The 26,035-nt window shown below is 38.9% G+C and overlaps 1 protein-coding gene across 1 annotated transcript; it reads right to left on the reverse strand.

Moving 5' to 3' along the window:
• Positions 1–1,505: 1,505 nt before the first annotated feature.
• On the reverse strand, positions 1,506–24,913 carry vps37ba (VPS37B subunit of ESCRT-I a). The gene is made up of 4 exons (XM_042487621.1): positions 24,741–24,913; positions 16,083–16,254; positions 7,336–7,418; positions 1,506–4,115 (listed from the first exon to the last, which is right to left on the reverse strand). Exons 1-4 carry the CDS (start codon positions 24,843–24,845, stop codon positions 3,618–3,620), a joined length of 858 nt encoding a protein of 285 aa, XP_042343555.1. The 5' UTR covers positions 24,846–24,913; the 3' UTR covers positions 1,506–3,617.
• Positions 24,914–26,035: the final 1,122 nt, after the last annotated feature.

Genomic DNA, 26,035 nt, shown 5'->3' on the forward strand with positions numbered 1-26,035 from the left:
TTAAAAAAAAAAAGAAATGTGTGAAATGTACTGTCCTGGGGAGATGGAACTTTGGTAAAAAGGAACTCCTTGTACATTTAACAAAATTGTACCCATGTTTGAGTTGGGCTCTAAAAAACTTGGGAAATTGTTAGCAGACGCTTGTATCTGTTCATGGATTAATTCATTTTCATTACCGTTCAAGTAATCTGTGAGTAATGTAAGTAATGTGAGATTCAAAAGTGTCCCAACTGAACCCAATCTCCCTTTAAACACTCCAACATTACATAACTTTGACAATTTTTACACTTGAACTAAATATACATGTGCTTTGTCAATATTGAATATAAATAGAGCAAAGTAATATTTATATAGATATATTTTCTTATAAAGCAATGTACTATTTCTCTTAGCACTACAAGAAATGGCCAGCAAGCTTTCACAACATGACAACTTGGATTTTCAAGTTTTTCATAAGTGCCCCTGAAAAAAAAAAAATCCATTCATTATCAACCCAGGAACACTAGATGGCTGTCTTGTTTCATTTTCAGCTAGTATTATCGCCTCAGGGTTGTATGCCTCTTCCAACTACTCAAGCTGCAGGTTACAGCCACATCTGTCCACAGTCATATATGTAGTGAAGACTTTAAAGGATGTAATAAAAGGTATTTAGTGTCTTTTGGCATAAATAGAAGTTATAACTATCTTGTATGATTCCAGTGAATATTATTGAAATTAAATAGATAATGCTCAAAGGAGCAACATTGATTGATTTATTTAATATCAGTGTTGTAAATGATTGTGTTGAATACGTTTGACAAACGCCCAGAGGGATAAAAACGTTAACATTTTCAATAAATTGTGGTGCTAAGCAAGAGCAGTATGCAGGATCTTCTTTTCAAGACTCAGGTAAATAATTATTTAACTAAGAAAAAACAAAAACAAAACAGAACAAGACTTACAAAGTATACTGAGGTTTCACAACGCAAGATCCAAAAAAAAGATTCATAAAGTCTTTCTTTTCTGACATTTATAAGATTGATTCAATACATTTTAATCCCAATCAAGATGAATCAATCCAATGCCTTTTCCTCATTTTCATACTTTAAAAAAATACTGAGATGAGCGGTGTCTGTACTAGTTATATAAATGCAGTAATTATATTCATGCTCCATTTGTATATTTATCAATAATTTCTGTTAGTGTGTATTCGCTAACAATATTTGCAAATTTTAAAAATAAAATTTCCACAGGAACCCTGCTATTAGACATTTGTGTAAAACTGTGTCCTAACTGATGTATTCATTCCTGAGTTATGGCTAAAAATGTGTTTTCTGAGGTCACAGTGACCTTTGACTCCAAATTCTAACCACGACTGTTGCTGCTACAGAGGCACGAAAACACACTTTGCAAAACTGCAGCCTCTTCATAAGAAACTCACAACTGCATCAGCTAACTAGTGGAACACATAAACATGAAGTCATATGTGTTTGTGTGCAACAATAAAGCAACCGGGTGAAAGCGGATACAAAAATTTGAGATTTATTGAACTTGAAAATAGCATTAAATTCCACTTAAACATTCATTATAAGTAAATACCTACAACATTACACTGAAAACATCACCAACCACATAGAAAACCATGGAGAGAGGATCAGTTCAAACGTAAAAAGCAGCTCAACAGCTAAACAAATAAGTATTAAAGAGGAATCTTCAGACTGGACACAAAGAGCAAAGGCCATGCACAAAAAGAATTATCCACTGTTAGTTGTTAGAAATGCTGGTTCATCGTGATGTTGATGTTTTAGCTTCAGCTATTTCTGTCATTTCGCCTGCTGACGAGTCTGATTTGTCCATTCTGTGGTCCACTTCTTTGCCTTGAGGTGAAGTGTAATTACAGAGATATGACGCAAAACGGAGCCCTGTTATTTCACCAATAATAATAAAAAAAACAAAACAGCAACAACACATGCAAAAGAAATCTCTGAATTCACCCCAGGCAAACCTCGACACAATGGAGGAAGAATGGAGGAGAAGCACAAGCACCACTAGGCACACAGCCTGAGGGCGTCTCTCGTCTCTCTGGCACATGTTCAGAATCGCTCTACTCTGGCCTTCTGCTTCCAGCGAGAGAGCAATGTCTGGCAGTCCACAGTCTGCCTTTTTCTACCATCTGCTGGAACATCAGTAGCAGGAGGAGCAGACCAAATTGGCTTGGCAAGTTTGTTCTTTAAAGGAGTTTTTTTTGGGGGGGTGGGGGGATTCTAACCTCAACAGCTGAGAAACATGGAGCAGTCAGCAGGACGCCATCAATGTCACTTCAAGTGTAGGCACTCGTGGCTCTTCAACAGTGCACAGCGACAGCAGTTGGGAGGAAACTAAAGTTCGATCACACTGGGAAAAAGAAATCTTCTCCCAAAGCCAGTTTGACCTCGCGAGGTCCTCTTGAAGAAATCTCGCTTGCATGTTTACAAAAGAGTGTTTGAGCTCACAAACAGATATGTTGGGAATGACTTTCACTTACATAAACAAAAAGAAAAGACTGATGTGAGGAGTCTTTGGTGCTCAGTGTGACAGCAAACTGAACAGGACTGTGAGATCCAAAAAACTGTTGGCATAATCTGCAAATCCCAGACTGAGGGTGTTTAAGACAAAGGACATTATAAAAAAAGGAGTGTTGCATCACAACAGGAACCCACAGAAAAAACATCAGAAGTGTACTGTATGGCTATACACAAATCCTTCATTTCAGGCTTGTCTCGCCTTGTCTTGTTACAAAAGTTCAGCCACTATACCTCTCCTTTAGGCTCCCTTTTGACTTTTGCCCCTGAGATGGACCGCCGAGTACAACAGTCTGCCATTTTTTGAACATGGCAAGCACAACAGCCATCTTGAACAGGGCAAGTCTGGACTCTCTCATCCGCATATTGAAGAAGAAACACACCAACCGAAGCCCTCCTTTACAAATGTTAATCAGTCTATCCTGGCTATAATTACTCCATTAGTACTATATCAGAAAAAAGATGACACGCAAATATTTCTATGTACCTTGTGAATTTTTTATATATATATATAAAAGAGAGGGGAAAAAAATCACAGCATAGATGCAGTTTCACCTGAATATATTCTGGGACGACTGCACAGTAATTAGGGTCTCTCTTTGCTTGCATATACATTATCGGTAAATGAGTATGCTGCAGATGGAAATGACTAATTAAACCCTTTTTTGACTTTAGTGTTCCATAAAAAGCTTAAAGGAACAAGTTTGAAGGGGGGCGGGGGGTGAGAGACTAATGCAGAGCTGAGAGCGCTGCCAGGAGACACAAAGTGCTGATAAATGACAATCCTGGCCCCACTACAACCTGAAGTGGGCTCTTTCACCGATCCAGGCTAGCCAAGACGATCTTTTTTTTTTCGTTGGGAGTGTTGATGGGAGTGAGAGGTGAGCGCAAATCCACAGAGATTATTGGACATCTGCTTGGGCTGACCAGACCAGCCAGCGCAGGTCTGCTTTCTTGTGTTGTGTTGGTCGTATTCCGAAAAGGCAGACGACGTAAAAAAATAAGTCCTCAGAAGAGTTCCAGTAGTGAGAAGTCCAAGACACGCACTGCTTCCTCTGAGTGGCAGCTGCCTTTTATTTACTGCATGATGAAGCCAGGCTGCGGGGCCAGGCGAGGCGGGGGCCTCTGAGGCAGAGCTGGGGGGTACTGAGACAGGAAGTGGCTGGGGTAGCCGGAGGAGACGTTGGGAAATGGTTGGCCCGTTCTGGGAGGAATCGGCGGGTAGGGCGAGGCTGAGTATAAGGCAGGAGGCTGGGGGGTGGCGGTTGGAGCCGGATTTAGAACTGGGGCTGGCTGGGATGGGGGGAGTGGGGGTTTTCTCCTCGGCTGGGCAATGGGGGACGAGTTGGTGCCCGCTTCGGTGAGGAGTGAGGAGGAGGGCCTGGCTGCTGCAGACACGTCCTGAGATCGGGAGTTAGGGACAGAGCCCTGGGGCAGCCGCTGCCCGTTTAGCACCATCTCCTGCAGCTTCTCGATCTTCACCCTTCTCAGGTGGGCCAGCTTTCTGTTGCTCTGGTAGTTATCAATGAAGGAATCCAAGGTCATGTCGCCATCCAGGAACGAATCAGCCATATTCTGTTGACAGAAGTGAAGAGATTTGGGATAGTTTTAGAGAGAGAAAGCCCTTCTGACTCTTCCTCAACACCAAGGTTAGAAGCAGCTAATGAAGATGGAAACAGCATCCAGGCGCAGGCGCGCACACACACACACACACACACACACACACACACACACACACAACAAAACAAAGACAGACACTCATAAACTGCTGTGGAATGTAACTTTGTGAGAAAAAAAATCATCTAATGATGATGTCTATCATCAACCATCTATTTAGTAAAATTTTAAAACATTGACAAAAGCAGGGCTGGAAATTAGTACCAGCCACCAGCCAAATGCTGTTAAACAGGCAAATGGATGCTAGATTTGCACAAAAAACAATGGTGATCTATTGAGTGTCTGGTAGATTTTGGACAAAAAAAAAATTCCAACCCTCAACAAAAGCCTATCTTAAATACTGAAATAACCTTTAAAATACTCTGAAATGTAATATTTGTCACTACACAAGTGTGATATTTAGCTGAAGTCAGTTTAAACTCACACAACATGTGACCATTATTGTAACTGTCACAGCAACTTTAAACTGCGTTTCGACCCAAACATTTTGGTACAGTATCAGAATCCATATGTAACCCACTTGGACATGTGCCTAAACCCTAGATCAGTTGCGTCTCCACTGCAGACGCTACTCTTGCGTGTAAACGGGGTTGTTACCAGAGGGTAAAAGCCACCTCACTGCTAAATAACCGTCACGTTATTTACTCTCCAGAGCAAATTTTGAAAAAGGGCTGTCGTGTTTAGGGTCTTGCAATCAATGGGATATTTGAAAAAACGTGGCTTTATGCATCGAGTCCTTATCGAGCAAGAGTGACGATTTTCTCTTGACCAGTCAATGGACTGTGGTGTTTAAACCTCCAACTTTTAGTATAAGATCAGTGTGCTAGATATTTCAACAGAAGTGTAAGGAAAAAAAAGGAACAATTCTATTGGTACAGTCCACAACTTTTGAAAATGGAAATGCAAAATTAACCATTGTAATGTGCAGCAAACTGAACTGAATTGGACTGCCTGGTGAAAAGGAGGCTTTACTGTCCAGACTTGTGTGGTCAAACTCATTTGAAGGAGACATCTCTGGAACAAGATCTGGGTGTGCGTGAGGGCAGTCCACTAACTGGAAGATAGGCCATTTGATCCCCGGCTCTTCCCGTCTACGTGTTTAAGTATCTTTTGAAAGGATACTGATACCAAGTGTGAGTGAGAGTGAATGTTTTAACTGAGTAACAGGTGGCACCTTGTATGGTAGCCTCTGCCACCAGTGCATGAATCTGTCTATGAATGGGTGAATGTGTCATGTAGCGTATAAGCCCTTTTAGTGGCCAGCAGACTAGAAAAGGAGCTTTACAAATGCAAGTCCATTTACCATCCATTTACCAAGCCCATAAGAACATTAGGGACAATGAGGTTAAGGTACTGTATTGTCCCAGGAGCAGAGTTGTGGGAAAGCTTCCCGGTATGCACTGAGGCAAATGATTCACAGGTATAAATCTCATTTTATGTGTCTTTCTGCATTACTAGTTGTGTTGTTGTTTTTCACAATGATCTCTAAACTGATTCTACACTTCATTTGATGCCATAGAACAATTATTAAACATGATGTGTAATCGTGTGTACAATTGGTCAACAGTTCTATTCCATGTAGAGAGATTGGCTGAAACATTAGGGCCATTGCTACACTACAAATACTGTATGATGGCAAACTGAGGGACTTAATATTAACATCACTTCATTCAAGGCTGTATTTTTGACATATTTTTAACATTTCAAGATGAGGTGTTTGGCCTTGGTGGAGGTCTGCGCTCTCTAAGTGCTCTTCTAGTTGTTAAATTTAATTCCTTTAAATCAAACATTATTGGACACTTTAACAATGGTGAAAATAAAATGAAGTGTGGTAGGCGATAAAAAAAAAAAATCACTTTATTTTGTGTGCTGCTATTCTTTATTTGACCATCATGTACAGTTCTTGTATACAATACCACTTGAATGGAATTTATACATTATGAGGTAGTTTCTTATTTGCTTTTTGTACTGGCTGGTCCACAGTATTGGCACTCTATGGTGTAATGTGACTTTTTCCTGTGCACTGGCACTTCACACAAGCTGCTGTTACTCTTTTCTGCTCTCTCTATATCAAGTTCTCTGATCGATTTATAATGGCTCTAAATAAACTGCAGTAACCACCACTGGGTGAACTACGTGATGCTCACCTACTCCTGCTCTTGCCTGCATGTTTTCTCTGTCTACGACTACTCTAAGTAACGTTGCATTACCATATCGCAGACTAAGACAGCAACTCAAAGACAACATTAACAGAGTCAAAGAATGACAATACACAGCTTCAAAGTCAAATCCAATATTACAAATGCAGAGTGATGAGTGGTGAAAAGACTGGTTCTTTCAAGTTGGCTGTTTCGTGCCTTTCACCCACCACCTGCAAACCGACACATACGGTTCAACGCCCCTGATACACACACTAACATGTGAACCATGGAAGTACTGGCACTTTTGTTTCCTCCTTTCCAAGCACTGGTTTAAGCATAGGAGGAAATACACCTTCCTTAGTTACACTAATTCAAATTAAAGGTACAAAAACAACATTTGCATTATCCATGGAGATTGATTACAGTTGATCATTAACAGATCCTCTGGATCTCTAACATAGAATAAAAAGACTCATTTTTAGTGATGGCACGCCATTGCATCTTGACGGTTAAGGAGCTAAAATTACAACCATTGTTCCCATCATTGTCGATTGGAGCCAGAGGGGATAAAAACCGATGTCCACTGCAGAGTCATTTGACCCAGGTGTGAATGCCGATCGTAAACACTCCCATTGCATTAAAAAAGCCACGTTAGCAGTTTTTTTGTAAAGTGGGAGTGAGGCTTTATGGTATAAATTCAGCATTACCTAAAACATTTCAGAATACCACCTTTATGATTTGTTTGATAGCTAAAAAAATACTGACAGACAGATGTCTACTGCAATAATAAACATTTAGATCTTAAAGTTCTCTCAGTTCTGCTGCTCCTATGCTCTCCAACAGGAGTCTCAGATTAGAACAATTAAGCTTCTGTAGGAAAACAATAACAACTGGAAAAGGCAGGTATATGAATTACTGACAGGTGTCACTGAGGGACACATGTAGTCTATCCATGAAGACAGCGGTATGATGCTTACCTCTGTCTCCTCTTCTATTTTGGCTCCCTCTGCCTGCAGTAGGGCCAGCAAGATGTCCAGCGAGATGTTTCCTGACTTGTGGTCTGTGAAATAACAAGACAGAAGAACAGCACACGTGTTATCAGTTGTAAGGACCCTAATTGAGTGAATCTTAATACATATTGTACAGTTTATACAGTGCAGTGTTATCTTGAATGTTAATATGTCTTCATCTGGCTACATGAAGCTTTAATAGTAAGAAAATAACACCACCTTCGTTCTCCAATCTCGAATTTAACAATTAAATCTTAACAGCACATGTGGGGGCTGAGTGAGGGGAGATCACCTACGTCACTGCTCTTTGCTGACGGCTAAGTAGGAGTTTCCATTTGAAAACCACAAATAACCACAAAAGAATGCAGATGGACCCACCCTTTAAACCTAGTTGTACTAATGTGTAAACAAAATAAACCTTGTGTTACTTTACTCTGCTTTTGGTAGCTTCTGTAACAAAGACCCCTTTGTCAGCGAACCAGAGCTGCATTTTAAAATATTATAATGCTACAATTCATCACACCCTTTACACAATCTTTTCAACAGATTTGAGTCACACGGACGTGGAGTAACGTTCACACAGCCCTCGAAGCAACACAGATGTGCTGCAGATTAAGTGTGATCCATGTCTAAATTAACCGAGGAGCTCATATGCCAAAGAAAACCGCCCAAATATCCCCTCAGTTCTAAAGCTGAAATGAAGGTGTTAGTAATAACAGATTTGAATGAGTCTGTCACACAGAGCTGAGGCAGGATTATGTGAAATCTGTCAGTCTTAGTCCTGTGACTGTCACATCCACACAGCTATAACGCCTCTGTGTTTGCTGTGAACAGGCAAAGCCCTGCAGAGTCAACTGAAACTGGCTTGGTGTCTCTAAGGAGGGAGCTGGTTTTGTTTGTGTTCCTAAGCAGGACTGAAAGTCAACACCAACTGGAGCTGGGACTGCATGCACGCACGGTAGCAGTCTGGCAATAAGACCGATGACACATCACTAGTTACTGATCTCCAACACAGCATTGCCAAGTCATGTTCATTCCACCATGCCTCGACACAATATAGTGGACCTCTAATTACAGGAGAAGTTCCAGTCTAACCTGATATGCTATTCTACTGCAGGCTTCCTTCTGTACTCGGCAACAGAGTGAACAAAGATCTGGAGACTGATTCATGCACTGGACAATGACTGCAATACAGGTCAGCCCAGGTTTTTACAAAACCTTCTCAAACTTCCTTAATTGATAGTCCGAAAAAAGGTTTATCTAATACCCTGCTTATCATGCAAGAAGACATGCATTGGAGAAACAGGACGGACCTTCATCACATGCAAAAAAGAACACCAGAAAGAATGCGAGAAACATAAATCTGGAAAGCGTACATGAGCAATAAAAGAAAAGGCAGAACAGCTGGATCGGACGACTGCAAAAGAGAAAACCACATCACTGACAGGGAAAAGGCCAAAGTCATTCGGTCAGAGAGCACCACCATAGGAACAGAGAGGCCATTGAGATCCGTAAATGAGTCCCAAGGACAGTAAAACAGGACAACAGGGGGCATGATTGTCCTGTCAAACCTGCATATAACAGCTGACAAGACACATCACATCTCATGACTCTTCTGAGGAAGACAGCAGAAAGACAGCAGTTAAAAAATGTCCAAGTAAAACAAACACCTTACTAATCTGTTAGTAATAAAAGAATCAGCCCAATACGTTCCATAATTGATGTTGGATACCTTTAACTCTGCAAGGCTGTGCTTTCATACAGCAGTTCTTTGGATAAATGCTAACGTCAGCATGCTAACGTTAGCATGCTGACATGTTGAAGTTCCAATGTTTTCCATGTTCATCAGCCTGCTAATGTTTGCAAGGACAGCAATACACACCTGATGATTGGCAGTAGAGCTGAGCTTGATGGGAAAGTCGCTATTAATGCAGGTATTTGGTCATTCTGGAAAACTTTAATTGACAACATTTGGGACAGGCTTTTATTACTTTCACATAAAATTTAACAGGTTTCATTACAGATTTGCGCAAAAATTAAGCGATATTCTTGAAATGATGGTAAAACACAATTGTGAGGCGACTGTGTTTCCATTGAGTGATGTTATATGACTTCTCCTCTCATGATATTATTCCAAGGAGTATGGCAATGGATGTTCAGAACATTAGCAGGTTTATTTCTATTGCAACCACTGCATTAGCCGCCATTATTTACATACCAAGGCGACATAGGCATGTTATGCAAGCAATAATGGAAATGCAAGCCCCTTATACTTGGGAGCGGCCACAAATGAGGGATTTCTGCGAGGTTATAGTCCATGATTCACTGAGGAATTGTGGCTTCAAAACTTCCAGATGATCTGCTCAACTTTAAATGCAATGCAATAACACCTCTTGTAGCGCCTGCTGCATCCCAAGGGAGCAAGTTCCCTAAAAGTGCATAGCCATAGCATCATGTGACCTATAAAAGCGACAAAAACAGTGGTGTCATTGTTATGCCCATAAGCCAGGCCCTTAACTCCATAACTTTGAGTATGTTCAAAGTACAGCTCTCTGTCACTGAGTGTCCAACTCCCCTACACACTTATGTCTATCTTATTTTATGAATTTTTGACATGTCTAATGGTTACTTATGGTTTAAAAGGGGTAAATGAGTTATGCTGTTAAGTGTGTAAAAAGGTAAAAGAAAATGAGTAACCTAAAAGTGTGATAAATACCGGAAGCATTATCAGACAGCATTGCAACAGACATTTTGCCCAGGGGATGTGGTGAGTGACTATTGCACACCAGGAGTATAATTGCCAGACCCACTTCCTGTTTAAAATTTTCTGTATCTGATGTTGAGTATTACCTTTCTCTGATAAAAAGCTGTTAGTTAAACTGGACTTATTGATACTCACATGCATTGACAGACTTGCAGCTAGAGGTTTTAATCACTAGTTGCTTGCCTGAATGTTGTAAGGACTTGTTAAAAAGTTTGACAAACTGGCTGTGGTGGGCCCTGTGGAGCTTAGCTTGTTAGACTAAATAAGATTAAGATCACTGATAGCTCACTGATATACTTTTTTGACTGACCGTGCATCATACAGAACAGAATCAGTGGGCCCCATTCACTATTATGTGTGTAGAGGTTATCTTACTTTGTGTGAAAAATTACTGACTCTTAGGCATCAGCTGATTTTTGTTTGTACTACTGTGCGCATGTCATTGAATAAGGATCATTCCAAACTGACAAGAGCAACCCGCTGTTTGCTCTCAACATACTGTCTTGCCCCCATTTCTCTGTATGAGGAAATACTTCTACTGGGAGATGTTAGAGCTGGGTGATAAATATAAAATAACACAGTGACCCCAAACCTCAATGTTGATGTTGTGCGATTGTGTCTCTGTCTGTAATTTTTTTAGCAACAAATATTACATACTGCAGTTTTGAATTTTTTTTTGACAACCATGTAGCTTTTATACACACACAAAATATAATTTTTCCAACTAGCACTCAGTAACATAACTTTAATTCTCTGCAACATGACTGGATGCTATCAGATTGGTTCAAGCTTAAGTAGATATGGAGATTTGCTAATGAATAGTGTACATTAGTAAATTCAGGAAATGAATTGATTAAGGCTTGGGGGAAGGTGTAGAGTATTTTCCAGTCAAAAGGTTCAAGTCCAAGTGATGCCACGAGTCACTGGTGTTAAAGTCCAAGTGGAGTTGTAAGCGTTTCTTTGATGTTCTCATTGCAAGTCTTAAGTCATCAAATTTGTGACTTGAGTCTATCTCCAATGCAAGTCTTGTTTACATTTTCTGAGACAGTCAGGGAATCACAAAAATATCAATCCATCCTGTGCTTGTGCAAAAAACATTCATAATCACAGTTCAAGCAAAGATTTGTGTGTGCCTGCTGTTTATGAATGAGGCCCAGTGAGTGGTAAAACAGTAATGATTATTGTTAGGTAAGGAGCAGCCGCACCACTTTTCTTGTTAAATGTGTCATAAAGATGACCTGTGGAGGACAAACATTAAATCAGCTTGTTAAACTTGCTGTGTAATTTCTGCACGGGTTTTTCTGTGACAAATAATGAGCCAAGTAAATGACTTTGAGGGATTCCACAAAGAACAATTAGCCACACCAAGATTGCTGTTATATTGGCCAATTTACTGAAATAATAATTTTTTTATCTCTGAATTGTTGGCTCTAGATGTGGCACGTCGTGCTGGTTTGCCAAATTTTGGCAGGGGAATTAAACTGAAAGGAAAAACATTTAAAGACAGAGGCTTCATTCTTAACACAGCCTTTTTTTCAGGGTGAACTCCCCATTCCTTTCTGTCTCGCTCTCTCTCCCATAACAAGGCGGACTCTGAAGCATATCAGCGGCACTCCTCCGCACAAAGCTGTGATTCTCTGGCAGAGCGGAGAGCCTGCCGAGCGCACAACACACAGTCTGGGCCTGGTGATCATGAGACAGCCATTTAGTAAATGAATCCACGTCAAACTCTGCTGTGAATCTGACGGGGGGAGTTTTTGGCTTGCCTTGCTGCCTTTCTCTCTCTCTCCCACCCTCTTGACTCCCCTGCCTGCCGGTCCCGTCATCCACCACTCCCTCCCACCCACTGTGGCTGTTTTACACCAGCTTGCCTGGCAGCACAAAGGCCCACTGTGGGCTGCTGTTCTTAGAGGCAGTCGCTGGTGGTGGAGATGGGGCTGCCCTGCCATTTTTGGCCTCTACAGCTCAATGGACAGTGAAGGGTAATACAGAGGCCACACATTTCCTGAGAGAAAAGGTTGGGGAGGGTGGTGCTGGTGGTGTAACTGTATGCAAATGCAAAGAGCTACTGTGCATTGGATCTTTCATCTGGGTCAAATGGATACATTTCTCTCAGCTGCGAGCATCACTGTCCTTCCCCAGCTGCTCTACAACAAATCCACAACTAGGACGGCGAGTGCATGGAAGGCGGGGGGCGGGGGGACACTGGTAACCTACATTTGACAAAAGCCATTGCTTGCTGACAACAGACAAAAACCACAGCCTGCTGTATCAGTGCACTGACTCCTGTTTGAGGAGGTCTTTGGAATGTTCTGTTCAACCTCACATCGTGAAGCAGAGATTATCTATCGTCATAAAACCTTAAATGAAAGGTCAAGCAAAATATATCTGCACACATCATATTTAGCAGGACCTCATTTTGCTGTAAACAGAGCAATTCATAGTTTTTAGTCACGTGACTGGCAAGGAGCTCTGGAGGGCAAAACAACATTCCAACACAGTGGAAACGCCATTGAACTGCAGTAAACCCATCAAATTTCAATTTTTTTCATGCCATGAATATTTGCATCACACCTCCACACAAGAAATAACATGAACAAATTGGAAATTTTGGGTCCTTGTGATCCAGTTACAGCACTTACCACAGCATTTTTATCACTAATAACAGCTTAGTACCTGCCAGAGTTCTACTTCAGAAATGTTTACATCCACCTTGTGGAGAATCCCTCTCCTTACACTGTCGCCAGGATAGAAGTGTACAAAGTGCAGACAGGTCTACTCATTTACAACCTGGATGGGTCAATAATGCTGGCATTTGGGAGGTGAATGACAAGAAACTCTTCATTGTCAAAGAAAAGGTGAGTGCTAATTAGTTAGCAAGTGTTAACGTTAGCTCTTCAAGGCCACTGGAGTTTACTGTCCACAAAAACGAACGTCATCAGAACGATCACGAGACAATACAACAACTAAAACTACAACAATTAACTACTCAGTGTTTACTTCAGCGTACCTTTGACAACATATTCTCTGCAAAAGCGTGTGTGCTTTGATGGTTGCCATTCTTTACTCTCCCCAGGGTCGGGGGCAGGAAATAGCACAAATCCACAATCTCCTCCTCTTTGGGTTTTTCTTTCTCAGACGGGTTTCTGTTAACGCACAACCCTGGCTTTTTGCATCATCAGTTTGTGTACCCGATTTAACAGCAACTGTATGACATTTTAGTAAAAATAACCAAAAACCTGCCAAAAACATTCTGGTGGGCAGCAGCAGAAGGCAGTGTTTTGCCCTCCAGGTGAGCGGTACTATACGGATGCGAGGTTGTGTGAAAACTATGAATTATTCTGTGCAGGTGAGACTTTAATTTGAGCCTTAACCCCTTAAAACCTGGAGCGTAGTAGGAACATTAGTTTTCCTGTGCTGCTTTCAGGCGCCTTTCACAAGTATTTACACCTTTGAACTTCAATCAAATTGGTGCAATTTCTTCCACAAAAATGAGAAAAGGGCAATGAAGAGCTTGCTTGCAAGAAATTAGCAAAAAAAGAAAATTATTTTTTAAAAGCAAGGGGAAAAAGAAAAAAACTAGGGAAAATTGTATTTATAATTACATATTTCAAATTATATAAAAAATTATAATACTTTTTTTCCAGGCCATTTCCTTGTTTTATACTATTCTTTTCTTTCTTCTTTTTTTCCAAAACTAATCTCAGATAATTTTCTTGTACTTTTTACCAAATATCTGGGTCATTCCTTCTTGTGCTGCACATCACCTTTGTCCAATATTTTTGAAAGAAATCAAGCCAGTTTAGTCAGGTTTCAAAGGGTTCAAGCAAAGACTATCTTAATGTATGTTGTATATATGATAGCAGCAGGCTTAGCCTAAGAGTCAGCATTCCTTTCAGGGAAGAAGGAAAGTCAAACTTTTATCGGTGTAGCAGAGGAGTGAATGGTTGGCATGCTATTTTGAGAGCTGCTTGGCAACAACTGCGTCAACACAAGGTCACAAGTATTGTCATTCCCTTTTTTTCCCTCCCCACACACCAGGGAAGTACTGTGAAGGTGCGTCAGTGAGGGATATTACAGCCCTGTAAGATGGTGCAGTGGAGCTGGAAATCAGATCTGGAATTCGCTCAACACGAACAGAGTTCAATCACAGTGACTCCTGCCGCAACATGACGGCGAGGTTTCAGAGGCAAAAGGCTGCTAGGGCCTCAGATGGGAATCATGAGAACTGGTCAAACAGGTCTCTTGAATGTGTGTTCATACAGAGGACGAACAAACAATGTGGAGAAAAAAAACATTACATAACACCTCAGCTTTCTATGATGATGACTGACAGTATTAAAAGGTTCACTCTCGAACTGAGAACCAATAATTGCAACCCCTTAAGTCAGCATCTTTATCCATATTTTAATACTGGATGTGATGCAGAGCTGAGTGGTTAAAGGGACACTTAACTATAGAATTAAAAAAAAAAAACATAACTTTTCCTCTTACCGGTAGTGCCTCCTACATGTCTGCCTTCTTTACAATATAATGGAACTAGATGGCACTAAACTTGTGTTGCCCAAAGCACCAAGTAAATACATTACATAAATACATAAAAACTCAACAGCAATGTCTTTTTCAAGAAATCATAACCAGGTTACTCAAGATAATCCACAAACCTTGTTGTGAGCAGTTTTATGTAGGAACTATTTTCTTTACACCAACCTGCACCTGTAAACCAAATCACTGCACAGATGGAAGCGTGGCCGATGGGAAAGAGGTTCATGATCATGACAGCATGAGATGTAAACATTAATGGCGTCCTCCTGCTGAGTTGTAACGTTAGCAAGCTCAGTTGTGCTGAGCTTGTAGTAGATGTACGCTTCCTTCTGCGCAGTGATGTGTTTGCAGATGTAGTTCTGCTTTAAGTAACTGTGATGTAAATAAAATGCCATTATTCCCCACAGTCTCTTACTGGCCGCCGGCTATTTACAGTCCTGTAACTTAGCCCTCCACCATAAGTGTTGCAGTGTATTTCAGCTCAGCTGCCTGTTCTATCATTAGAGACCAGAGACCGCAGCTTGAGTGGTGCCTGCTGTGCACTACATACAAGGAGTTTAATAGAAAAAAGGAGCACCTGTATTTATGACAGTATTGAAAAACATACCTTTGGGTTTTCTAAATACCCTGATATACCCTAATGCTGTGATATTGCCCAAGCCTAATTGTCAGTTAGTATTTTAATATCAGGGCTTAACAATAAGAGTTTTGGTAAAAACAATTTATAACCACAGGTTTTATAAAATCTGTTGAGACTAGGGGTGGGAATCATTAGAGACCCTACAATATGTTCTCATTACAATACTTAAAATATGATACAGTGTTTCTGAGATTTTAATGTTTGCAATATGCTAAGTATTGGATAACATCTATCGCTGTTCCTTGTCCTTTCATATCATGTTTTGTAAGCAAATTATTTCCCCAAAGAAAAACCTTGTTAACATCTGTTTTATATAATAAGATGAAGTCTGTTCATCTAAATTCAATCATTTTTATAGCAGCAAAGTGCATCTAGTGGACTGAAAAAGCAATCAGTTTTATTAGTCTAGTAGGCTGCCAAAAGGTTAATTTGTATTAGCAATATTAAGCTGATATGATACAATATTGCCATGTAAAACACTGTGACACATTGTATCGAATTTTTTCCCCAACCCTAATAGTAGAACATAATCAAAACCAAAATAACAGGATGTAATTGGTAATGTGCCCTGTGTGTTTTGTGCCGGGCACTCCGTCTGAAGCTCATACCACAGGCACTTGTTTATGTATCGGTTTTTAATAACTTCATGGACACTTGTGATCTAATTTGTTAAGGGTTGGGTATCATTAAAAATTCATGACACTGGGAGCAATTGACAAATAAGAAATGTTTCTCTGTCTTGCGATAGCTGTCAAGCTGCAGTACCTAGAGTAGATTTGCGGAGCTGATAGGACTCAAAGCTCTCCTGAAGGCAGCTGTAGCGCTTGGTGAGCTCCTCTTTCTTGTGTTCCAGTCTGGGCTGCAGGGCCAGGTTTTGCTCTGCCAGGGTTCGGTTGTTGACCAGTGTCTTCTCCTTGCTCTCCTGGACTTCCTGCATCTATAAAAGACAATAAAAAAAACATCAGAATTTTTTATGGCCTTACCTATGCATCTCCTTTGATGCAGGACTAATGACAAGACAAGTTTTAAGAGACACAACTTTTTCGTGCACACTGGTTCCCACTTTAGCTGAGTGAGGGAAATCATTCCCCGCGCTTAATACTGAATCTTTGCTGAGAAACATTTAAGAAATAAAATGGTACTGTTGTGAATATTAACCATGAATCATCACAGCTAACCTGCCAGTTTTCACACAACTCCCACAGGCCGCCACACATATTTAGAGAGGCAAATTAAGACCATAAATGTATCATAGAGCTGTACAAAATCAGCCCATTTTCTTCACAACAAGAAAAGAGAAACGTTTATTATCTTATTTAAGTAGTCTGATGTGTTATATTTTTTAAACACTTAAACAAGTTGAAAGAGAAACTAAATTGAAACTATATAAAAGTATGTTTGAAAAAAACTATATAGGCTTTAAAACACATGCAAGGCCATTACTGAAGGTAGTTTAAGCCATCTGACTGCATCTAAAAATATCAAATGTAGCATGACTTATTTCACCTCAACCCTTTTCAGGACGGAGCTTTTGACATATGCATCATAGCAGGGGAACCACAGGTGTATGGCTGCATTCCATTCAGGTGCAGCAGTAAATGTAACCCGCTACTGTACATTATGACTTACTCACTGTGCCCAAAAAACATGAATTTAGTGTTTATCATTTCATGTCATCGCTTAAAACTGTAGTGAAGATTAGGGCATAGTGTTGTCATGATACTGGAATTTCTATACCTTGACAAATACATATTCAATACCATGTTTAACACCAAAATTGACATTTTGGGCCTAAAATGTAAACATATATATAAAATAAATATAACAAGGCTATGAAATGAGAACCATGACTTTTCTTTACTTGGTTAGTAGAAAAGAACAGCAGAATCACTGTAGTAAACATTAACAATTAGAGAGAGGGACAAAATGCAGCTTGCACCAGTGCATCAATAAAATAAAATGAGTATTCAAACCATTTTAAAAATAAGATAAATCAATATTTTGGGGAATAATTTGAAAAGGGGTACTACATAATTTCACACTCAGACACTGACAAAGTGTTAGACAACAGATGTAGTGATTTTAGCAAGGAAATAAAATAATAAAAATATTAATAACCCCCCATCAAAAAATTATATAATTAATTTCATGCACAGCCAGTGTCACAGCCACTGGGACACCTGAATGGAAAGGCGGCATCATCAACGACTATGTTTACATGCATACTAATATTCCACTATTATTCTTAATATGACAATATTCTGAATTTGATACAGGTCATGTAAACAGCATATTGTTTAGATAATCTAAATTAGACCTCTTCCAATAAATTCATGTGTAGTATGTTGATATTACTCAGGTTTCTGTCAACATACTTTGGACATGTATACAGCACATTCAAAATATGACAAAAAAATTGAGATTTTTGTCACAGTTTGCAACATGACCTCTTGTCTGCTTATGGTCAGGTTTGTGTGCTGTCACTGATATAGTGTTGTTTACAAACCAGCTCACCAACAGATTGCAGTGCTGTGGTAAAGATGTATGCCTCCAAAAAAGCTGACATTTCCGGTGTGAAAGCCAGACTAATTTGTGCATGTAAATGCTAAGGGTGGGTAAAAAATTGTGCAGTAGTAGTAAAACAGCATAGAATTGCAATACTTTTATTAGGCAATATTGTATAATTTCAGAGACGCCAAGTTTCTATTTTTTTATTATGTAAATTAGTAATATCACAAATACAAATCAAACTTTTGGTAGCTTATTTTAACAATATAATCTTTTTTTTTTTTTTAGTCCACCAGATAAATTTTGCTGCAGTACTACTAATAGATAACACAGATGTTGACAAAGTTTTCTATGGGCGACGTAATTTGCAGTTGAAAAAATATATTTATTGCAATACATTTGATTGCAACACTAAGCATATCACAACATGTTTAAAATCACAATCATATTTTTATCATGACATATCGTGATAATAGCGTGTCATCGGGCCTATATGACCATTCCCATTCCCAATAGTGCAGTCAATGTTTACAGTTATGCCATGATAACAATATATTGTTCAGAGCTAAATAACAAACTCTAACAAGCAGCCAATTTATAAAAAATAACATTTATCCTAACCTCCAAGTTGTAATTACAAAATTTGAGATGGCGGTAATATCATGTAAAAATTGATGGAGTTCCCCGTCGTATTAACTGAAATCATGAAGACAAGAGGGATGAACAATATGCCACAGTGTGAGCATCAGAGGATTGAAGTGAAAAAAAAAGGTCTCCTTCTGCTTCTCCAATGACTCACTTGACACATTCAACCAACATGCCATATGTGTAAATATAACCAGGGCTAGGCGAGAACATGTAGGAAAACTCTAAAAATACACTGTAGCGTAGGTCTTGATTATGGAATGGTTTCTAAAAATGACAGAGGCAGGCCTATTTTGGCAGGTGGACTGACTGAAAACAACATTTTGTAATAGAAAAGCAGCTAAATATGTCTAATATCACTGCACTTTGTGCCGTCATATCCTGAGGTGGCCGGCCTCTCTCTGCGAGAGCCGCTTTGCTCGTTCATCGTGGCCCGCTGAAGACGTGGACCTTTAAATAGCATCCATAACTGCAGGCTTGTTCTGTCAAGCCAAACACATAATTGTTTGCTGGGGGAATGCTCCACTCTCTGCATGAATGCTGAAATAATCACAGGAAATGTGGGTTAAGAGCTCGTCTGGATGGACCACAGACCTGAATTTTGGAGGGCTGGTGTAATAAGCCACAATTAGATGCAGGTGGCTGTAATACCCCCATCACAAAAACAAAACCTTTCAAACTGGAAACTTATTCTGCTTCAGTAATTCTTACGCATTTCCTTCTTCCTTTCTTTTATGTGACCACAATTAAAGCCACAAAAAACCCTCTCTCTGGACGTTGTTACATTTTTGAGGAAAAAGAATGAGTTTGAAACCAAAGTAAGAACTCTGACAGAGGAAAGTAAATAAGTGATGTTTTCTTGAGTTACAATTTTTGGTCAAAAGAATCAAATTTTCTATTAGCATAGCAGGGATGCATCAATTCTGAAATTCTGGACGGATACAGATACTGATGTCTAAAAAGGCATTTTGGCTGATAGCTGATACCAATATCAATGTTTTGTTGTTATTTATTCCCCCATTTGTGAAACTAAACAGTTCAAAGTGATTAAACCCATCATTCGGGGCTAAATGATGTTTTGTTATATTATCATTAGTGTGCATCTGTCCATGTTTAATTGTATATGTTATTTTTGTGCACAGGTCTCTCTTGAAAAAATATCCTGATCTCAATGAGACTACCTGTATAAACAAATCTTTAATAAACAATCTTTGAATGAGCACAAAATAAATTATGCAAATATTAGAAACCACCTTTAATATAACATTGAACATAATACAACACAAAAAACACAACTGCTTCAAAAGCCTTTCACCTATGTGTATCTTAATTTCCTCCTAATGTCTTTTCTATATTGCCAAGGAAATATCACACATTTCTTCTTAAAAAAACATTTTCTTCAAGGTTCTCACCAAAAAAATAATCTTATGGGATAAAAGTTTGAACACTTCATTACAATGTTATAATATACTTATTTTTACTGAACAGAGTCCAAAGGCATCATAATGTGCCTCAATGCAAACCTTTCAGCTAACAGCTAACTGCTAACAGCTCACCTTACCTAGCTTTTCTTCTGCTAATGTTAACATTGATTTGTTGTTCATGATGTAGCACTATCAAGGAAAAAGCAGAGTCTGTCCCCTGACGCCTCAATAGTGAGTTTTACTGTGTCCGTTTGTCCTGAAGGTGCCCACAAGAAGAGCTCTGTTTGTTGCAAACACATTTAGGCTTGACTCAAGACAACAGGACAACAATAGTCTTGAGCCCTGCTTTTTAGACTGCACAAAATTGGTGTGATAAAAACAGAAAACCATTGTCCACTGCCACTGGTGAATGCCATCTTATTTGCAGAAAAGTTGAATATCAACCAAAAACAATGTTTGGCTGACAAACCGCCGCATCCCGAAATATTAAAGCTAGACTGATATCGGCCAATTTTAGCTTAAAGCAGATATGCCATGATTAGTGCAGTATAGTACATGTCGGCAGAAATTGCAGTAAAGAAATGCCAAACAGGGGTTGAGTCTCATCTCTGGCTAGTTCATCCATACACTGTAAAATCTCCCACTCAGAATCTTGGTGGTATATCTGAGACATCCATATTAAGAATGTTTGTTTATACTATGCATTTATGTAAAAATAAATGACTCATGACTCAAATGTTATCACATTTTTTTAGATTCCCAAATATCTACATTGCCAGCCTCAAAAATCTAGTATCTGTAGTGGTAGAATTAGTCATGAAAAAAAGCATTATTGTTTTAATCTCCTCCAATTAAACAGACACTTATGCACCAAGATATCATAAATTCTGTCCTGTTATAAACTGATCCAACTGAACTTGATCTACAGCATGCATGCTCTGTATAAACCCACTTCTGGATTAGTGAAGGCTTCAAAAAGATAAGAAGCCAAATGTGAGAGACAGCGCTCAGCTTAATCTTCACTTTGCTTCAAAATGTAAAGTATAATAGAAAGCTTAAATGAGCTGAAACATCATGTGTCGACATTAAAAAAAAAAAAAAAAAACTGGGTCACCTACGAATCGGGATCACACTGCCTTTAGCACAGCGGACACTCAAAAGGTAGAATGCGTCTACTATGTCTCTACTATGCCGCAAGCAGTCTACTATAACACATATGCATACATTTAGCATTACGTGTATTACAAAAAAATACTGATGGACAGTATCTACAGGTATGACACCTTTAACCCTCTATGGTACAGTGTTGCCTCAAGGTAAAATATTAATTTTGGCTTTTTAACACAAAACATCCTCATCTATTTTGCAATACTTAAAAAAAAAAGAGCCAGGGCCCTCAGGGAAGCAATAATACCGTTTATATTGTTACATAGGGGCCGTGTTGAGGCCCTTTTCCAGGGCCTTCCTGGCATGTTTAAACTGCAACTCTCCACAAAAATGGTCAGAAAACATATTTTTTTCTGTCATTTTACAATCTGAATAAAATGTGATTCTCTGTTGAAGCAACACAGTATGTTAATAGAAACCTTACCTAACATTATTTTTTATTTCCTTAAATTATATTTACTTGATTAGATCATGGTGAATAATGGGAAACTGGGAATATTCATTTGTTTAAATTATTTTTTTATAAAATTAAAAAAAAGGGGGTAGGATTTGACAATTCACTTCCTCCTCCTCCTTTGCAGACGTGAAATACTTAACGTTTGTTTACTGAATATGTCCGATGAACATTCAGGTGTTGTTTCTCTTGCTTGTATTTTGTTTTTGTTCTCGTATTTTATTTGGCATGTTTAAAATAAAGATTAACTGACTAACTCACTCTTTTTTATGAACCAAAAAAAAACAAGACATTGTAAACATTTTTTTTTACTAACTGGCATCATTATGTGTGCCATTGAGGGTTAAGGTCAATAAATGTGAAAAAAAAAGGATGCGCGGAATTTAAACAAATTCACGACAGAACCATTTGCATTATTCAAAAAGCGACACATATGCTGCCTTCAGCGTATGTTTTGCAAAATGAGAAGATTTTTGCCAACAGCAAAGCATGTGTCTCCATCTCAGGCCGAGGGATTGTGTCTGTATACTACAGCTGTAAGTTCTCAGCACTCTCGAGTTTCACTCAATGTCTTATGACACCCACTGCCTTTGTTCCTGTGCACTGTATTACAAAGAAAGAATTTCCCAGACGGTTCCACCTTTGGCTCAGGCGTGTCTTCACTTGTCTAATGCCCTTCCATCTCTCCCATAATCTTATGACTAATTTAAGTCAACAACTGCAGTGTCATTGCAGTAAACAAGTCCCACCCTCTCTGCAAGCTACAGGAAGAGGGAAAATGAAACCATGGAGACAATCAGACAGGGTGTGGATCAAAAACAGAACTGACAACACAAAAGGCCATCTCACAGCACAGCATTCATCCAAACAGATAAAAATACATCATTGTATTCTTCTTGCTTTTGAGAGGCAAAATGAATCTGGAGCACTTAAGCTGACATATAGTAGCTTATAGTCTAAATAAAGGGGCTTTTATCACATTTTTAGGCAGCACTCTGACGCAAAATGAGCTAAAATGCCAGAGCGAGAGACGCAGCACCATGACAACAGGCAAGAAAAATGTGTCCTGACAATGTGTGTTTGATGTTTCTAATTACTGATCGGGTCCGAATGGTGAGGTAAGACAGGAAGGAAGAGAGTGTCTCCTCAAGAGTTTGCACTTTACAGTGAAAACAGCAGAAGAACACGGTGGAAAATTCTTCCAACACAGGGATCTAGTGAGGCTGATTCAGCAGGGTACATTAAACCCCACACTGGGATTGATTATTTTGGACGCCCGCAGTGTGGGAAATCATCAGAGGTACAAATCATGTATTAAAAAAAAAAAATCTGTTAGCCTTGATATGGTAAATATTAGTCCACGGTGGAATCTTTCTAAGGACTGTGACTTGTAATCTCTCTGTGTATGGAAAAACCCAGGCTTATCAACTGCTTATCAGAGCACGGGCTAACTTGTGGTAGACAGAGTGCAAAGCAGGTACACATGAATTGGAAATTGCTGAGTCCTTGTGCTGCTGGAGCATGGCCATAGAGAAAAAGACATGATCCAATGGCCTGTATGGAGGAAGCAACTCTGAAAGTGTAAATTAATATCTTTGTAGGGTGAGATCGGGTAATTTGAGAGACTTTTTGGTAGATTACCAACAAAACCACCTCAAACTCTGCAGACAAGTGTAACTTTTGTATGTTGTTATGGTTTTCTGCTACATTTCTATTAAGGAAACATGTTGTTAAGTTAAATAATTTCATTATAATTTCCTTCAAACACATCAAGAACCCTTACCAAACTCTGATTATGTTCAGGTAAAATGGGACAGTCATGTTTCTTTATTTTTTAATTATTAAGCTAGTTTCACAGTTTGGTCATTAATTAATCATAACCAATCATGTAACCTGTGGCTATTCATTAAATGAGATTGTCCATCTTTTCTGCCATGCTTTCCCCATTATTTTGTTGCCCGTTTCTTTGGTGCCTTATTGTCTACAATGGGCATGCATGTGTGTGAGTAATGTGGCTGATATGGACTAACAGTATCATATTAAATAAGAAACATTCTAAAAATGTCTGAAATGTGACAGAATGGCACATAATAATTTTATAATACATGGTGGCCTAAAGAAATGCTGGTTTTACTTTAGAAAAATGCATTAAGTACTCATTGGAAACCCTTTCCCATAAAAAGTAAAGAGTGCTGTGAAAATATTTTGATTGTAAGTCAAACAGTGAATAAAAAGCAACACCCTACAACGACCTTTCTTGTTATACACTTATTATTTTAGCTGCAGTACTTTTATTACCAACGTGAGAAAATCAACATGCTACATGGCTTTCCTGGCAAGTCCTTGGACCAGTAATTTTTCAACACTTTTTACTACTTAAATCCTACAAGTATGATTGTTTTAGCTGCAAGCACATTTGTAGGAATACCTCAAGAACATGTTTGGTGACTAGCTGCTAGTATTTGAAGAGCCCAAGATGTAAAACCTAATTCGTCCCATTTTACTTAATGTCCCGTCTTACCTAACTTACCGAACAATACCGAATCTAATTAATAATCTCGTAAATTTTTACATGTATATGGCTTTCGTCAAGGATACAGCAATTAATGCGAACACATTCTGTTCTTGTAATGCTGTCAGTATTGCTTTTAATTCCGGGAGTTCACTGAAGTGGTTAATAATTCATAATTTTGAGATAATAGTGCTAAGTTTTGTTTTCCTCGTTCTCGGTGTAACTGTGCCGTCAGTCATAAATTGGCAGATTTGTGAGTGGAGTTTGGCATGACGACCTGTCTAATAAGAGTGACGAAGCTAGGCCATTAATTAAATTTCAATATTATCTAAAATGAGTCAGCGTTAATGCTGGAAACAAAAAGTATTGTTGTTCATACATGCTTTTGCATTTAGACGCTTTGGTTGTCTGCGTAAGTACAGTTGCAGCAATGTAGCAAACTGGGAATCCTCGAAAACTTGAGACAATGCTCGCCCCTGCTCCGTCCCAAGGTGAACATATTGTACCTTTTCTGAGCTTTCAGGACATTTAAATTCAGCTGACAATGCATATTTATGTCCGAAATCCTAAACATGACTTGGAGCAACCATTTCCGCGACTGTACCGATACTACGTTGGTAAGCACAACAAAGAGGTTGAGGGAAAAACAGTGACCGAGAAAAAGGAGTGAGAAGCTAACGTTGGGACTACAAAAGCGAATGGCTTTCACATACCTCATCCATCTCCTGGATCATTTTTGTGAGTTTCTCGTCGTCCTCCAGTATTTCGTTGAGTTGAGTCATCGTGTAAGCGCTGAACTTGTTGGAAAAACTCGTCATTTTAGCTCTTCTTGTGCGTTTGTCTTCGCCTGTGATCCCTATTCTCGCTTTGCAGATTGTGACAGCTGACTGAGCTTCCCTTACAGGAAGTAGTTACAGGCCCAGTGCTGCATTCAAGGGCCGCCAGAAATGTCGGAAATAACGGAATACCAAACAATGGGCGTCAATCCAGCAATAATCAAGCCGTAGCGCTGGCTGAAAATATTACAGTGCACTGTATCGGCTAATAATTGTGACAACACACGAAAACATAACAAATTTTACTTTGATGGAAAACTAGGGCTATGTATCATTATAAATTTGTATTTTAACATGCGATAAATTTCTGATCTGTAAATTCAATTTCTTACTTTACACCTAACTTCTGCTTGAAATAATATGTATATGTAGGGACTGTTCTTTATTTATGTATTTGCTTAAATATATTTTTTCAATACTGGGTATGGAATCATATTTTTTTATTTTGGCTTAGAGGATGGGCGTACAACTTAAAATGGCTGTGCTTCGAATTTATTTAAACAACTAATTTTATTTATATATATTTTTTTAAACTTCCCTTCTAGTTTTCTTTTTTAAAAAAATGTTTAAATTACACAATTTATCATTGTCAGAAATTGTAAAAATCTAACTTGTCATTGGATTTTCAATTTTACAGCTATCCTTGAACACATTATGTGGAATGAGACTCTTCCATCAGAAAAAAAACAAAAAACAAAACCAAATCTGAGTTTTAAAAAATAGTAATATTTCATCAAAATCTCTTTATTTTACATGTCTTTTTTAAAAGTTTGCCAAAAATAAACTGTTTGCACTAACTAACCAGCACACAGTCAAGCTTAAAACTTGATCTCCAGGATTTCATCTTCAACTATTAACAACTAATTTATGGTGGAGGGAGGATCATGCATTTTCCCCAAGTCACTCTGGAGAGGCTTAAGATAAAAATATGTGTAATAAAAGAGAAAAAATGGACAAGGGGATACCCCAACCACACCCTACTCTGATAAGTAAAGTACAGTCCCTTATCAGCATTGTTCAATGACAAAACTGAAAGTAGTGAAATAGCAAAGAGGACCTAGGGACTTGCTGATTTTTTTTCTGATGGCAGTGTAAGCATGTTTGCTGCCAAATAATACTTAATCAGCATGATAAATATGAACACGAGGGTTGTTATTTTGTATGATGCTGGG

This window comes from Plectropomus leopardus, chromosome 6 (assembly GCF_008729295.1).
Source record: "Plectropomus leopardus isolate mb chromosome 6, YSFRI_Pleo_2.0, whole genome shotgun sequence".
Lineage (NCBI taxonomy): Eukaryota > Metazoa > Chordata > Actinopteri > Perciformes > Serranidae > Plectropomus > Plectropomus leopardus.